This window comes from Ambystoma mexicanum, chromosome 6q (genome assembly GCF_040938575.1).
Source record: "Ambystoma mexicanum isolate Mex_15411 chromosome 6q, UKY_AmexF1_1, whole genome shotgun sequence".
Taxonomy (NCBI): Eukaryota; Metazoa; Chordata; class Amphibia; order Caudata; family Ambystomatidae; genus Ambystoma; species Ambystoma mexicanum.
In genome coordinates this window covers 975,130,086-975,148,258 of record NC_090937.1, presented here as the reverse complement: position 1 = coordinate 975,148,258, position 18,173 = coordinate 975,130,086, and the positions used below count along the sequence as shown (strand labels likewise).

General features: G+C 45.5%; 1 protein-coding gene across 2 annotated transcripts in view; it reads right to left on the bottom strand.

Annotated features, from left to right (window-relative positions):
- TRAPPC11 (trafficking protein particle complex subunit 11) overlaps positions 1-18,173 on the bottom strand; it is a 1,974,021-nt gene that overhangs the window by 1,880,961 nt on the left and 74,887 nt on the right. For both annotated transcript variants that reach the window (XM_069631477.1, XM_069631476.1), the window contains exons 5-6: positions 16,920-17,034; positions 16,430-16,529 (exon numbers count right to left, since the gene is read on the bottom strand). In XM_069631477.1, the coding sequence (XP_069487578.1) occupies positions 16,430-16,529; positions 16,920-17,034 (215 nt within the window). The remainder of the gene's footprint in view (positions 1-16,429; positions 16,530-16,919; positions 17,035-18,173) is intronic.

Sequence of the window (18,173 nt, the reverse complement as noted above, 5' to 3'; positions counted from 1 at the left end):
AAGGTGATGTGTAACACACGGCTGGCTCTTTGGGCTGGACCTCTGTGCACTGTATGTCTGACTCGAAGGGTAAGATGTCTGCAGATAGAAAATATGGGATTAAGGAACTGGGTTATTGAATGTCTCTCTCTCCTTCCCTTTCTCTTCTCCTGTAGAACCCCAAAGGTTAACGCTCTCACCTTAGGTAAGTGAACGCTGTGCTCTCCATCTGCCTCGGGGCAGGGTGCTGTAACCAGTTTCTTCACTGGATAAGGGGAGCAGGCCTCTTGACTTCAGGGGACTGCTGTCCGTCGTTTACTGCACGAACGGTAAGTTTCGAGTAATTCTAATGTCTTTAAAGTCTTTAGTAATGATGTCTCTTATTTTGCAGGGTTCCGGCGATGGCGGATGACGGGCTGAAGTGAGTTGAAGATGGAGCCCGTGTGATGAATAGAAGCGCCTGGAAGCACGTAAGTAAGCGCTTGTTGCCTGCTTCACGATGCGCTCTAACTGTCTTTTTATTTTGCAGGTACAAGTTCGGAGCGGCTGCAGGGTGCCGGAATACCCACTGGGTTAGATGTGGAAAGGAGTAATGGCACGTGAGTATTAAAGTTCCCCAATGTCTTTAAACGCACCTTGTTTTGTCTTTCAGATGCGGGATGCAGCGCCGAAGGCCTCCGGAGCGTGCGAAGAGTTGGTAAGCTTTTGTCTTTCAGATGCCGGAATGCAGTGTGAAGACCTCCGGAGTGCACGAAGAGTAGGTAAGCCTTTGTCTTTCAGATGCCGGAATGCAGCGCGAAGCGTTGGTGACAGCCGATGGACCAGGTAAGTGAAGAGCTGTCACTGAAGACCGTAATGCTAACCTGTTCTTTCTTGTCTTTATAGGTGTTGCTGAAGACTGGATTCAGGATGGTAAGCCTTTTTCCTTAGGCCCAGGATCAGATGCAGAAGACACGATGAGCGTTCTGCTGCAGAGGATGCAGAATAACGCAAAGCAAGATTCATCCATCGGGTGTGGTTTAAATAGCCTCCTGTAGTGCTTAGGTATCTCCTTCCACAGCCACGCCTAGGTAAGAAAAGAGTTCCTGCTTTCCAGAAGAGTTCCAGTGTTCTGAATCTAGGGAGTGCCTCCTGCCCCACCCAACAGGAAAAGTAGTTTCAAACAGAAGAGGATCAGAGGCTCAACTGGCAGGCAAGTAAGCAGCATGGTCTGCTGCAGGTAAATCCACCCAAGCATTATGAGCCCGGCGCTTCCAGCGCTGGGACTGGGCATATTTATGAGCCTGGTGCCACTGGCGCCAGGACTGGGTCCAAAAGGTCCCAATTGGGACTGGTTGGCACTCGGAACCTGGGTTATGGATCTGCTTCCAAGGGAGTTGGGAAAACCCTGACCTTTTGGAAGCAGAGATCATAACACACTGTTGATATACCTCGGTTTAGAGGATGTGTGGAGAACGTTACACCCAATGGATAGCCAGTATTCGCACTATGCAGCGCCGCATGACCTGCATACAAGGCTGGATTACGTGTTTGCTGCTGCGGAGATAGCGGGAGAAATGGTGGGGGCCGAATACAAGGCCAGGGTATTATCCGACCATTCGCCTTTGGTTGTAGAGTGGCAACATCAACCCCCCAGAGCGCGTATCCCGACATGGAGGCTCAGAACTGAGGCTCTACAGGATGCAGAATTTCGAGAGGATCTGAGGGAGGCCATTGAAGAATACTTTGAAATTAACACAGGCAGTGTACGTTCTGTGGGAACATTATGGGAGGCATTCAAGGTGGTGGTGCGTGGGGTAGCCATATCAAAATCTAAGGGGCTCCAAGGGGGTATTGAACGGGAACTGCTAGAAACAGAAAGAGAGCTGGAGGGCCTTATTCAAAACGAGGGGACCGCCCGAGAGAACAGCGCCAAGATAAAGGACTTACAGTTAGCTTGTAGCGAACTCTGGGACAGATTATGCAAATTAAATTATAAGAAATATACGGAGAGGTTACATGCAGGGGGGGACAAGCCGGGTAGACTACTGGCCTGGTTATACAAAAATGAGACCCCCCCCGTTCGGTGATCAGAGAGGTCAGGGATGCGGGAGGTCAAATCTATAACACCCAGGAGGGTAAACGGGGAGTTCCTCAAGTACTATAGACGATTATATGAGGATACAGGAGAGGATATGAGCCAGGAAATACTGGAAACAATAGAGGATATGGGGCTGCCCACCTTAGATGACCTAGAACGCGCAGATTTAGTTGCCCCCATTACCTCGGACGAACTGGAGGCGGTGATCCAACACCTCCCTACATGTAAAGCGCCCAGGTCGGATGTGTTACCCAGCAAGCTTTATAAAACATACAAGCAGGAGCTACTCCAGCCGCTGCTTGCCATGTTTAATGAAGCCTATGAGCGGGCGGGAACTGCCGGCGTCCCTCCGCGAGGCAGTGATCGTCCCGCTCCTGAAACCAGGTAAGCCGGACGTGGAATGCGGGTCCTATAGGCCCTTGTCCATGCTTAATCAGGATAGCAAAATACTCACGGCAGTGCTGGTCAACAGGCTACAGAGGGTAATCGGCAAGTTGATACACCCAGACCAAACGGGTTATGACCCCAGCAGAAATATCACAGACAGCCACAGGAGGCTGCACCATATCATTGATCAAACCAAGGAAGACTTGGGCGAGATGGTTATCGTGTCGCTGGACGCGGTTAAAGCCTTTGATTCAGTGCGGTGGCCGTGGTTGACAGCGACCCTGAAAGGATACGGAATGGGACCAGGATATATTAGATGGGTCCAGTCGTTACACAGCTCCCCGATCGCTAGAGTTAAAACTGGACCCACAATTTCAGATAAATGGCTACTCAGCAGGGGGACCAGACAGGGTTGCCCCTGGTTACCCATGTTATACATTCTGGCACTAGAGCCGCTGGCAATATGCCTGCGGCAACAATACGGGGAGGTGGGGATTCGCACGACAGGGGGGGCACACACCTGATATCACTGTATGCAGATGATATGCTCCTCTACTTGCGTTACCCGGAAGAAAACCTGCAATATGTGCTGGAGGTGATGGATCGCTACGCCACCCTCTCGGGCATATCGGTGAACCCCGGGAAGTCTAGCTTGTTCCCCCTGGGAAGGTATAGGAGCACCCCATCAGAGAGGCTACCTGTCCTGCAGATACCCTGGCAGACCGTGACATTCAGGTATCTGGGCATGAACATTTACCATAAGATAGAAACAGAGCACAAACATAATACAGAGAAAGCGGTCGAGGGCATTAGGAACAGCATGGCGTTCTGATCTAGATTACCCCTAGCCATGATGGGGAGAGCAGCTCTGCTCAAAATGGTCGTTTTGCCCAGACTCTTGCACTTTTTTGTCAATGTCCCGTACTTGATCCCCAGACGCTTTTTTGTGAGACTCCATGGCATGTGCAGGGGCTTCATATGGGGCAACTCCAGAAATAGGGTGGCCCTGTGGAAGCTACAGAACACTTGTGATAAGGGGGGCATAAGCCTGCCAAAGTTTGAACTGTATAACTTGGCGGGACAGCTGTTGTATGTGGCCAGGTGGTTGTCTGCGGAAGCTAGGCTTTTGCGGGGTGACTCGGCCCCATACTTTCTAAGAGACACAGTGTGGATGCATAAAACTAAGATGGTGGGGAGGGGGAGACTATTGGAGCTGGGCTGGGAAGTCTGGCGCAGGGCATGGAAAATGGTGGGCGACCCAGACCCGCTCTCTCAGCAAGTCCCGCTAGTGGCGCTATGCGGGGACGACCCCCAATTGTTTGAAGCGGTTCGTAGATACTGGGAACCAGTAGATCTAGCCACCCTCGGAGATGTATGGCAGGAAGGGGAGGTATTGGAATTTCAGAGGTTGCAGGAGGAGACAGGGGTGCATAGAGGCCAATACATTACATATATCAGGCTCATGAAACGGGTAAGGGGAAGGTGGCCTGAGACGGTACTAGCGGAAGAACCTGATGCCACCCTGGAAATGATGTATGATGTCTCAGAGGGTGGGCACGAAATATCTAGGATATATGAGCTCTTAAGAGCGAAGGCAGAGAGGGAGCTGCTCCAACAGAGGCATGATTGGGAGGAGGAGATAGGAGAACCCATGACAGATGGACAGTGGGATAGAGCCCAAAGATACCATAAGAAGGTGTCCCGGAATGCTAGACTCCAGCAGATCCAGCTGTATGTCACCCATAGAGTCTATTTGACCCCTGGAAGAATAGCCAGGTTCGGAGGCTCAGCCATACAGAGGTGCCCCAGGTGCGGAGAGGAGGAAGCAGGGTTGCTGGACATGTTCTGGGCTTGCCCAGAGGTGCATAAATCCTGGGAAGAAATAAAGACGAAAATGGCCGGTGGGGGTATGGTGCTGGATGTGGGGTCTGCTGGGGCATGCATGCTTGGGAATTTCCCCAGGCCACGTAATTTAACACATATCAGCAAAATGAAGGAACTGGCCTATATCCTGGCCAAGCGCAGGATTGCAATGTGTTGGAAGGCGGCCCATAGACCTAGAGTGGAGACATGGTGGGCGGACCTCCTGAGATGGGCAGAAGCAGAAACTGCGGTTTGGTTTGAAGCTGCCACCACGGGGGGAGAAGAGGAAGTGGGTCCCCTGATAGCCTGGAGGCAACTGGTGACCTCAATGGCAACCCCTCACCAGGTCAATCATGAAACAGAAGACTCAAATGAGTTGACAAGCACTGAGATTCCCGAAAATGCTCATGTTGATGACACTGTTGAGACGGCTCGAGTTTGTGGGGAGGGAGGGGGGAGGATGGGAATTGTATAATGTGCTGGTTTGACATTGATTATGAACGTCCTAAAAGTTGTAATGTTTGGTGTGTTGTTTAAAAATAATAAAAATTGTTTAAAAAAAAAGTATAAGAGCATGTGTGCTGTCTAAAGGTAGAAATAAGCTCATTGAACAAAGTTGGAATGAGGGGCTAACCAAGATAAATAATTGAGTCCACTATATCATTAATTCTCTAAGTAGAATTGAAGAATATTTATTATCGAATAGTCAACAGGAAAGGCTCATGCGCGTTAGGCAAAATATTAGCTCTTTGACAGAGCACCAACAATAAAGCCACCATTTGCCCATTTTGCACATCTCAAGAGGAGACCGAGATGCACTGTATATACTCTTGCCCAAAATCTTCACATATTCGAGCCAAAATCAAAATGTTTCACTAAATGTCGGACTGCATTGCATCATGTGACAATTCCGTTGTATTGGCTCTAGAAACACTTCTAACGATTGCCTAATGAATTGGGGCTAAAGGAAATGTTGGATATTTTGCAAAGGCATTTGAGTTCAGATTGTTTGTGATCCGAGTACTAAGACTTATATCGTGTGTACAGTATATTTGAATTATGATTTATATTTTATGATCTTCTATTACTGTTAAATTCTATTTTTTTGATTATTACTGTTAAATTGTGGATTTTAAAGTCATTTTGTTTGGTCCTGCTGGCCCATATGGAGTAGTGGCCAGAATATCACTTACATTTTGCAGCCTTTCCTTTGCACATATAATGAACTGTAAATGTTTGTCTTTGTATTTATATTTCGATGTTAAATATTTGTATGCTGAATTTCTGGAGACAGTTGGGTGCCATTTGCAGTTTTCTGTTTCGTGTTTCAAATATTTCATACTTGTTTGCCTCTTTTATCGGAGTACTGTACTGCCTGTAGTTTTATCGACTGCGGTCTGAAATAATCTTAAACTGAGTGGTTAGGTTAAATCAATGCATATTAAACAAAACTATGTAGCGTGACTATGTGGCAATAATGCACCACACAGGAGCAGAAATGAATGGTGGCGCTACAGCACAAATGTATGCATCAAACCAAGTATCCTCTACTTAGGTGCCAACTGGCTCTGCAATGCCAGGATTCGCCCTACAAGGTCCATATTAATAGTTACGATACTAAGTGACACAAACTAACACTGCTCTGAGAAAGCCAAAGGTGTGTACTTATGAAGGAAACTCCCTTTGCATGGCAGGCTTCCTCACTGGTCAAAGGCAGAGACTGGGGAAGAAACTCGAAAAGTCAAAGGAGCAGTGCCAAGGGAAGTACAGACTCTATACACTCCCCACTGCCTTTGATTGAACACGGACAGTTTCATGTTGCATCCCATATACCCATGGTAATATCCTTGGTTCCCAATGGATAGAGCTAAAGCATCGCCTGGAGACAAAACAATGTAGCTTCAACAAATGATGTAAAGATGCCACCAATAAGCCATGATCTGCATCATACCCTGCATGCCAGAGCAGAAGCACTTGCTTTCATCAAATAATTTTTTCTAATACAACCCAATTTTGGAAAGTAACAAAGTTGCCATTGCAGCTTTACATTTATCGCGTGTATAATGTGTAAAGCTACTTTTTATAAAGGTTTTCACAGTTATCGAAATATAAACCCAAATCAGTTACAAAGGTATTTGTAGTGAATAACCAAAAGTGCTCAAATTGATTTGTCTAACTGACGAAAATAATCTTTGCTTTGGAATGACTAAATTCATCTTTGGCGTGCAGTGTTAAGTAAATCAACTGCAAGCGACTGCAACAGTTTACACTTATCTTAATGAGATACAAATCGTTATATGATGCTTAACAAGTGTATGTTAAGTTTTGGCAGAGCTCACAAGAACCACCATTGGCATCTTGTGGCTCAAAAACAATGAATCGTGCCGTAACGGATTCAAAGAAAATGCAGCTATATATTACAGCTATTATAAAAACTCCAACTCCACCATTCTGAGAAGGGGCCTTCACGGTTGTCGGACGGTGCTTCGAAGTGCTTAGTGGGATTCTGAATACAGAAGCTACTCTTCAAACCTCATTGATTAATTCCAAAATTAATAGTTCATAATGTGAGCCCAGTTTTTACAAAGGCAGGATGATGATCTACATTAACAATTATAGGGAACATTTTGGGGTAGCAATCACTACACCTATATGTTGCTGCCCACAACCACTGTGGACTGCTTTGCAAGACCTGTGATTTAATAAATGGGACTACTAATATTTTCAAAGAAAGCATGCCTTTAGCTTTTGATAGTTTTAACAGCTGTGTGTTTATGCTGGGTATCAATAACTGTTTGCAGATTTATATATCCCATTAATACGGTTTAAAAACAATACAATGGCAAATTATATGATCAGGGTTTGTGGTATGTCATTTTTGTAATCATATAATTGTAGTGAAATAACACCCATTTCTAAGTCAGATTGTCTACTTAACCCACATTGTGTGCTTTTAGGCAAATGGCTTTCATCTTGTGGTTTACTTTTATTATATGACAAATGCTGGAGTGTTTAGAAATAAACTAAACACCAGTATGCAGTGTTACGTTAAATCAAAAAGATCAAAGAATGGGAGGCGATTGTGACGATTCATGGGATCTCGTCACTCCTCCCAAGAGGGGAGCCCTTCCCAGTGAGGTTAGGGAGGTGAGCCCACTACGCAACAATCCCCCCCCCCCCCCCCCCCCCCCCCCCGAGGGGTAGCGGAATGCAGGACTTCATGGGGAGAGACTACCCTCACGGGGACAAAGACCCCTGTCCCGTGATGGAACTCCCTAAACCCCTTTCCTTTGAGACCAATAAATCCTTGAAGTCCTGCAAAAACAACCAGAAAGCACTACTATTTGCTATTGCAATATGCTCTCCTTTCCCCACTTAGGTCTTAATAGTACCAAGACGAGGAAGGACATAAAGAGTGATAAGTCATCTCCCAAAAGTACTGAGAAGAGGAAGATACAAGTCTTTTTCCAATTTCTTGTGTGTAAACTTTCTTTATTGAAGCACTTGCTACAGAGCGTTACATTTCATTTGCAATTGACATACAAACTATTAGTGAATTTCTCATACGTACTGTGAGAAAACTGAAGGTGCTCTAACATCTACTCCTCAGGGATCTTCTGCTCAGGTGGCCAGGGAAAGACTGTTGCTTTTGGATCCCGACCCTGGGAGTGAACAAACGAGGGAGGATCACCCGATTAGAGAGTCCTTGGGGATTGAACAGAGGGTACCTTAAGGAGAGACATGGTATCACCCCTTTCCTAACACTCACCTTCCCTCCCCCCCCCGCTCTCCATTAGCCTTCATGGGCTATTGTCAATCTCGTTCTATCATCCCCTGTAATTTTGTTCTTTAGGTACTGAGAAGAACAGGCAATTAGAAGCAGCGCAGATTTCCTATTGCCAACACAGCTCTGGCACTGTGACGAAGAAGAGAGGTCCGGCATGTCACTATAATGGCTTAAACAAGGTCAGGCAATTGGAAATACTTTGATTCACCTGCAGCCCATAACTAAAGAAAGTATAAAATGCGGAAGTCAGGGATGCCTAGAGAGGTGCGAGAGATGCAAGATGGCAAGAGCAGAACGAGAACAGAACCAAGTTTGTGCCGTGCTGAGGGGCAGGAAGCCAAGATGTTAAGGCGCCCACTGAAGATCCCGGGAGTCCTGCCAAGTGGGCAGAGCAGGACCAGGAACTCTTGTGGATAAAGGCAGAGGGCAGAGTGCTGCTGAGGAGCGTAGGCGAGGGCCAGCACGAAGGACGGCGTATCTGGAAGGAAGCAGACGGTGAACCAGCAGGTTGCTTCTCTCGTGTGAGGGGAAGCTGCCGAGCAGAGCAGCAGCAACCCGGCAAGACTCTCAAAGGGACTGAACTCTGGGGCGCTTTGAGGGGCTGCTGAGCCCGCATTTGTAAACCAAGCGAATATTGAATGCAAACTTGATGCAAGGGGCTGCTGAGCCTGCATAAGTAAACCTTGGGAATATTGAATGCCGAACTTGATGAAAGGGGCTGTTGAGCCTGTGAAAGTAAAAGCAACACAAATTGAATGCCAAACTTGATGAAAGGAGCAACTGAGCACGTACCAAGTAAAACTTGCATCTATTGAATACTGAATTGTTTGAAAGACATTCGAGCTCACAAAACGTAAAGCTAAACATCATGAATATTGAATGACAGGAAAGCATGGTTAGAATGAAGCCAAGTGAATGCTACAATGCTGAATTTATTAAATGACAAGAAAGTTGCTACTTGAAGATTAAAAAGTGTTAACAACTATAAGAACAGTCTGGGGAAACAACGTGTGCCATGGTAAGAAAACACTTCGGCAAACACATGAAAGTCCTACAATGAAATTAAAGCATTTTCTTGTGAACTACAGAGCATCAGCTTTGGGAAATGTATGGTTGCGTGACCTGTGATGGGTGGACCGTGCGGTCTGACAACTACACCTAGACCAGAAAGGTTCATAGTACGTACATTTCCAACATCAAGACTCAAGGCACATGTGGTTGCGTGACCTGTGACAGGTGGACTGTGTGGTCTGACAACTGCGCCTAGACCAAAATAACTACTAAAGGTTGGAAAGCAGCAAAGAGTTGAATCATTGGTGAAGTTAACCAAAGGAAGGGTCAAGTAGATCCCATTATCTTTTGTGAACTTGTAAGCCGAAGAAACAAGTAAACTGTTGAAAATTGTCACAACCCTCGCCCAAAACCCCCTCTGGCAAACCCATTGGCCAGGTGGAGTCAGGACTTGGGCCTCTAAAGCCTGGAATCCTCTTCAAAAGCCTTCGTGGGGACAGGCTCATACACCATGAACAACAATGTGCTTGGGAACTACTTTATTGTATTGTCAGCCAACATGGAGGCATCCACATAGCTTGCCACCTAAGAATCAAGCTATGCGGTCTAGTGTTTTGGGTGTGGTAGCCTAGGGACTACTTTACCTAGACGATTTTGTTGGGGCTATTTAACAAAATAGCTAAGCTAAGCTACCCTCATCCTACACATCCTTCCTCATTAAAGATACCCCCATTCCGGTCCTAAGCAAGGTTAAAACCCTAGGTATGCTGCTAGAAGCATTGTTGGGTGCGGACGCCCAAGTACAGTTCATAAATAAAAACTGTGCCTACCACCTCCATCTAATAAAAGCCATCAGACCTTTCATATCCGAGGAAAATTGTGCGACCATAGCAAGAGCCACCATCTTGTCGTGCCTTGACTATGGCAACGCTCTAGTCCTGGGTGCCTCCAAGCAATGCCTACAAAGCTACCAAATTGTACAGAACAACGCGGTAAGAATTGTCAAGCTCAAAACTAAAACAGAGCATATCAGCAACTCCAGAAAGGAGCTTCATTGGCTGAAAATCGAAGATAGGGTCCATTTCAAAACCTTAACCATCGTTCACAGATGCATCTACGGAAAGGCACCAACCTACTTAAAAACTAGGATCAAACCATACGTTCTTAATAGAACACTGAGATCATCCCAACTTGTTAAAATTGCTACATCACCTCACAAACTCAAAAGTGGCTTAGGTAGAGCCTTTCCAACCCTTGCAGCCAACCTTTGGAACAACCTACCAGACCACCTTAGACTGGAAACCAACTACTCGCGTTTTCGCAAACAGGTAAAAACCCACATCTTCAAATAAACAGCCATCACGGCATATACCTCAGTTAGCTTAATTCTATGTGACTGTCCCGTCTGCTCTGTCTAATCACTATCTGTTCCGTCCGTTCTCGTGTCCTTGTTTCTGCGCCCCGAGGCTGGCGAGCTACCAGCGCAATATAAATATTAAATAAATAAATAAATTTAAACCACAACCGAGCAAGACAACATGCTTCGCGTTACTTTGCAGCTTGCAACGTGACGCTCACCGTGTTCAGCTATTCCCTCGAACCTCGGAGAAGCAGAACCTGCAAGGAGACAAAAGGAACATCATTAGCAGCAGCAGCATCTTACCTGCAGTCTTCATCTTTAAACACTCGCAGCTACTGAGAACAGCTTCCTCGAATCTGCACGCCTCCCAGACAGAATGACCTGAGGAAGATCGAGGCAACATTAAAGAAAGCAGTAGAGACATTTACAAATTACGAACTGCTCAAAAGGCTTACCTGGCTGGTCGCCTCTCGGCTGGCACCACGCCGGACATTACACTTGCGCTGAATAACACTGCGACCTACAAGGAAGGAAAACACAGGTTAGCAAAGGCAAGACTTTGCAGCGCTGTGCATAGCGCTTACTTACTGCGTCATAGCGCTCTTAATGCGCCATCATTTACCAGCAAGGCTCAACCAAGCTAGTTTGCCGCGCTGAAACTCTGCATACCTAAGGGAGAAAAAAAGAGACATTTTAAACAAAGCAAGGCATGCAGGATAGAAACAAAACTAAAGAACAGCAATAAGACCTACCTGAACAATATCAAACGGGCCGGCGTCAGTGAAGTAACTGGACCACACTCGCCCATAAAAGACAACGCGCCCCTGCAAAGAAGGCAGGACGGAGAGCACGCCCAATTCTACCAGAAGGTGAGGAGAGGGCACCAGAGGGACTGAAATCATACGGGGGTGGAGGGAGGATACTTACCCCAGTCGGTCAGTCTTGAACACAGTCCTCCTGTATTTTCAGGCAGAACCTTCCCCGCAGACCACATCAGGGCAAAGCTGAGAAGCATACCAGCGAGTAACACGGCTGGGTGGCGTCCCTGTGGATACCAGGTGAGCGTAACAAAAATACATCTTGGGGAAAGGAACCCTGAGAACAAAAAACTTACTTAGAGAAAGTTCATCTTGGTTAAGGGAGTCCCAAGACCACATTGTTGGTGAGAAATGTGTTACCTATGGAATTCCGTGAAGGGAGACCCGAGACCGACAAGTGATGTGAATTGTGATATTTGTGAATCTGCAGAAGGTAACCTCAGAACTTGATCAGTCCTTATTGCCACAAGACTACATTGGAACTGTATTGGTCTTGAGACAGAACTTTACAACTGGAATTGCCAATCATTGAGCATTTACTTTGGAACAATTATATCTGGTTGAGAACATTTCCCCACGAGTTTTGTTATAGTTGTGTGAACAAATATAGGTTTTTGGCACGGACAGAAATTGGATTTTGATGTCTAGACCTAGACTTTCCTTAGATTTCTTTAGGCAGAGAAATCCTGCTATAGCATAGAGTGAGTTAGTTTGGCGTTACACCATCCTGATTATTAATAAAGCTTTGTTTAAATATACCTCTGTTGTCTGTGTCATCTCTCTTGATAACATGCCTATATCACAATAGACGATGCATTGGAAGAGACGACAAGGATCAATGTGGAAAATAGTATATGAGGATGGGGTTTCAAAACAGAGGGGAATGGTAGCATAGCGGGGTATCAATTGTAAACCAAGCTCAGTCTGATGGAGGGTCATCGTGTGTGTGTGCCCCATATAATACCGGAAGGGTTGCCAGATGTCTTTCGGGTGGCATCCCAATGGTTGCATAATAGCTCATTGTTCCTCAGTGGCACTGGCCCAAGCAACAGCCTCCAGCCATTGGTCAGTTGATGGTACAGTGGGCCTCAACCAGTGCAATAACAAACATTGCATCGCAAGTAGCAAGCATAAATTCACCAGTTTTTTCCCTCTCCCCACCCGATCATCAAAGACATAAAAAAGGCATTGCATGGGAGTGGCATCTAATCCGACACCCGTCATATCAGTGAGCATAGTACAAACATCTTTCCAGTAATCATCTAATTTAGAGCAGCAAGTACCCAGCATCATCGACCTAGCACCTGGGGCAACAGCCTGCAGTTGTTTGGGAAAAAGAGTTTCAGTCTCGCCAGAGTTTATTAGTATCTGTGTAGGACTTTGAGTTCTATCAAGCGGAACCAGGAGTTATAGAAGACGTCTCAGTTTTGTGCACACATCTGCCCAGGCTTCATCAGTAAAAAAATACTGAGATTCAGATCTATCACCCATTTGGATTGGAGCTTAGCTAGGGGCGTCGACAGACGGCCCTGTATTAAACTGTACCGAGGGGAAGCCTTAACCTGGGAACCACAAGCCTTCATAATGTACCCAGGTAAGGAGTCGCTCTCAGGCTCCAATGGAAAACCCTCCCACCGCTCCCTAAATACCCTGCGGATGCCCATACACTGAAGAGTGAGGACTAATGTTGCATGAGTGCAGGGACAGCATCAGCAGAAATAAAGTTCTGATCCAGAAACATGTTACCCAGCATATCAATTCCATTTTGAGTACAACGCTGCTCAGCAGCCACATCTACCTTGGAAAAAGCAGGGTCGCAGTTCCATGATGGAATGAGAGACTCCCAACAGCTTCCACATAATGCAGCAGGCCAGGGAAGTGACGCTCGCAGGGTCAAAATGGCAAGGATCTGCCGACCCAGGGGGCACCACTAGAGACCAAAAAGCTGCATATTGCGCTTGCGCTGCCAGCCAATATATCTCAAAGGGGCGGCAAACTCCCCACGCATACAGCCTGGTCAAAGTCCACTCGAATGCTACACAAAGGGATTGATGTTAGCTACCAACTGTCTGAAAAATGTCATACCAGGCCGTAGAGGTATATTTCGAAAAAGAAAAAAAAAAATCTTTGGGTGGATCAGCATTTTTTTTTTTCAGTAATGTGATTTTATCCGCAATAGTCAGCGCTGGCAGCCGGGCTGAAGTCGCAAGATTGAGCGTGAGGTGCGGCAGGCATTTAGGGTAGTTACAGTCATCAAGGGTAGCGTGATGCCCAAGTATCGCAGTGCCACGCGCAGCCCACACAAACCCAACCAGGTCCTGGGATGCAGTCGTGGCGTCAGTAAGAGGGAAAGGTTCTGACTTATTGTACTTCAGACAGCTCCCCAAAGGCGACATCATCTCGCATGATAGGGTGTAGATGGGCTAGTGGATCCCTTACATAACTATTGCATCATCTGTGTATAGTGATATAATCTCAGGCTCTCCAGCTATCCGGGTGCTCCTATGTCTGTGCTTATACCTCATGCGGTCCGCTAAGAGCTCAATGGCTAGGGCAAATGCAAGGGGCATCAGAGGGCACCCTTGGTGCGTGCCCCTGGCTATATGGAGTGGGGCCGATAGCATCCCGTTAGTACTTACCCTAGATACCGGAAAGGTGTAGAGTAACCACACAGAGGAAACAAGGCCAGTGCCGAACCCACATTTCTCCAGTACAACATACATGAAGCACCATGAAACCGAATCAAAGGCCTTCTGTGTATCTAACATGGCCGCCACAGCTTGAGCCCTCAGATTTATTTGGGCCAGAATACTGAAGAGCCAGTGCAGACTGAAAGCAGTGGAGCGCCCAGTTATAAAGCCTGACTGGTCAGGATGCATAATATGGGGCATGTAAGGTGACATGCAAGAAGTTAAAATGTTTGCGAAGATCTTCACATCCGAATTTATCAGTGAAAGGGGCGCTAAGAACTGCAGTGCTCAGCAAGCTTTCTGGCCTTCAATAACATTTTAATCCCTGCTTCTCTCGTGGTGCTGGGGAGCGTGCGGGACCCGAGGGCATCCACCCACACCTCATGGAGATAAGGTACCAGGGTAGACTTGAAGTGCTTATAAAATTTGGCAGTAAGACTGCAAGGACCAGGGATCCTCCCAGTAGGCAGGGCTTCAATAGCCCATGCAATTTCTTCCAGGGAAATCTAACTGAGCACTAACCTCAGTCAACAAGTGTGTGAGTGGGAGCCCCTCTAGAAATCGATCAATGCCAGTATCTGAAAACGTGTCTTTTTTAGCATACAGTTCTGAGTAGAAGGCATCAAACACTCTGATAACCCCTGACAATGTATGAACTAAGGCGCTAGAGTTGTTGCTAACAAACGGGATGCAGCATCCCCCACTCGTCTGGCAAACCACGCAAGTAAGCAACTTACCCGATCACCCTCCCCATATTTCCTTGCCGCCATTGGCGCACTCAAAAACTTCAGTTCTCTGGATGCATTGTCCCTGAAATTGTGTAGAGCCAGCTTAACCTGCGAGAGTGTAGTGGAAGTGGGGGCAGGCAGAATGTTGTTCCGAAAGGAAGAGATTTTCCTCACTATCCCCAATATCACGTTGGATGGTTCTAAGGACACCAAACTCAGGCCATTGCAATACCCCGAATGTAAGCCTTGAAAGCCTCTCACAGTATACCCGCTGAGGAGACCGACCCCACATTTATCTCAAAACAGAGTTGTTTTCACGGGAGAAGTTCATGGGAGGGAGAGGTGTTGCCCACACTTCTTGCATTAACAAGAAAGGGTTGGACCCCATAGTGCTTGTGCTGATAAGGAAAAATATGTTTTTCATATACAGGATTTAATTGGTGATTTAAGTAGGTCAGCTGACATGTGTTTCGACCCATAGGGGTCTTTCTCAAGGTTAAATTGATTCTTGGCTGCCCATGGTTGATGGGTGACTGGCTTGCTGGTTGGACAATCCTGTTGGCAAAGTGGAGCCAGTTCCTTGGCTCAGTTGAGTGTTTTGCGGCGAGCCACATGTAAAAGTGCCACATTTGCAGTCCCTTCGCATTGCCCGCCACCCCTACCATGAAGGGCCCAACCTCCTTTAACTGTTTTTTTTTTTAGCATTACCCTCACTCCAGGACTCCTAGATTGAGTGATGCCCCTCTAGTCCTTGTTACGCAATTCAAAAACAAATGAAAAGGAGGAACACCCTTCTCCATTTTGGCTACCAAACCTTTGAACTCTTTATCCAAACATCTTCGCCTGGAATCGAACCACCAGATAATCAGGAAACAACTGAAAACATGACTTCAACTAAGATAAAATCGGATATACAACAAGGAACCCAGAGTAACCAAATTGAAATTGCCAGCTTCCATACATCTCGAATCGTAAAGCTTTCAGGTGCTTAAACAGCCAACCATCTTAATCAGAATCTGTTACTGTATTACTAAGGAGACCCGTTTGCTGAAACAAACCTATGTTACCACAAGCACTCCTGAAGAAATCATAACATTTGGACCCCATTCCTCCTGCCCAGCTACTCGTCCCCCACTAATTACTCACTGCTAAATCGTTCAATGTTTTACACCACATTCACCCCCCCATCAGAGCCCAACAAGGTGTAGCATACTAAACACAAGCTCCTGACCTGTTTCCATATCAACACCCCACTCCTCTTCACCCCATCCCAATGCATCAATGGATATTCTCCTAATCCAAGGACCGCCCTTATGGTTAATATGGCGCAGGGTACGTCACCCACCCCAACACAGCAGAACTCATACAGCACACAGGTAGAAGATGCTTCCCACCTGCAATCAACACCACAGCATTTCTGCTCTTTGCCTGCCCCACGATCCCACTAACACTGTCCCCACCCCATCTTTACAGAGTCATGCAAAGCAATGACAACATTATTGACAGAATGGTGCTAAGCAATACCACTTCACCCTGTTGCATCCTATTCACCTGTAAAATTTCAGTTCTGTACATCTGTCAAAATGTCAGTATTGTGTCCTGACAACAGTTTGAGCCCTCATGTATTATTCGATTCACAGATGGATGACTGTGCGTACCATGAAACATTTCAGTATTGTTAGTGATAAAACAAGTGGATGTTAGCAATGGAAAGAGACTGCCTTACCTGATGTGTGGTTTTGTTTAAAAATTCTTTATGAGACTTGACTCTGCGGATTTCCGTGTAATAATAGGTTTGCGCATGCTCATAAAAGGCATTTTCTAATCTGTGAAAAACAAATCCAGTCATCCCATTAAATCATAGGAATACGTTTGTTCTCATTTTGAGGAAGCACATCTGAAAAAGAGCCTAAAGAATAGTAGCGCACACACACATTTCATTTAACATAGCTTGCAGTCGCTTTATACTGACTTCAGATAGGGAAAATGTTTCCTAGAATCATGAAGAAACCTTTTAATGTTGAACAGAGTGTGGATATTTTCCAACAACAAAGTAAGCAATATTATACAAAATATACTTTTTGTAGTCAAAGAGAAGGATATTAAAAGGGAACGATTTAACCAAGCTTACATAAACAATATATCGCAATAGTGGCGAAGGCTGCTACAAGCAAACAGTAAGCATAAGAAAAATAGTAATTTATGACTGTACATACCTGATAATGTAACCAACAAGATGATCAGTGTGAGGCAACACGAACAAGGATTTTCCCGACAGGTCACAAGCACTGCATAAAGTTGAAGCCCTCTCTGAAGCAATTACATCTTCCCCTAAAGTGGCCATTAACAGAAAGGAAGTCACAATATATTTTTTTTAAAACAATACAAATAAGCATCTCACACGTTCATGTGCAGCGTTGGGAAAAACGTGTTTATTTTGACCATAATGATTTTATTGAGGAAGCACATCTTTGAACATTATGACAGAGTGCATCAATGAATAAGCACTGTACAAACATAAATAAGAAAAAGGCAGCCAAATTAAAGATGTGCAAGAAAAAAAAGAATGTGTAAACAAGACATCAGGTAAAAATTCAACTCAGTTCCCATTTGCTATAATAAATCAAAACACCCTTCAGGGTTTCTGAACAGTGATTTTAAAAATTCAAAAAAGTCTCAGTTTAGGTTTCATTGTCAGTACAACATAATATATATTATTCACATGTGCTATAAACGGTAAACAGATAGACATATATATGGTTCGCCATCTTCATAGCAGCTGTAGGTTTGTCCTGTACAAGAGTGGCCCGTATTTTGGGCCATCACAAATAAACAGATGGAGGTTTTCAGTGACTTACAATGTGGAAAACGGACAGCTGAGCAGCCAAAAGCAAATGCATTAACATTCTACATTGAGGACCTGAAAGTTTGTCATTCTGAGACTTGTTGGTGTAAGGAAAGATTTTATTTTTTGCCGCTTTCCCTCCCATGAACTTCCACGGGACACCCTTTCTGTTTGCTGTTTTTACACTTGACTTAATTTTTTTGGAGGAACATATAGACTTCTGCTTTACCTTACTTCCCTTTATTTTTATGGGGAGCATGATCAGGTCATAAGACCATCAGTGCTGAAAGACCGTCTCTTTTTATGGATTTCTTGCATTTTTACAACTGCACACATCACCGTAAAGTGAAGTGCAGTTAGGGTACTTTATATTCCAACTCTTTCTTTTGTAACTTTTGAGTTGCAAATTTAGTGCATCATGGATGGTCTGGTGGCAGCGGATATTTTCTTGCAGGGTTTTCAATGTTTTACTCTGCAACCTTTTATCACCAACGGCAACTACTAGTTGCTAGCACCCTACAGAGGTATGTGCCACAGAATGTTGCCTGTCCTTTAGCCATATTGTTCTTTGGCCTTCTTCCTGCCCTCCTGCCGGAATTGGCTTCTATGGAATGCCCTTTCTCAG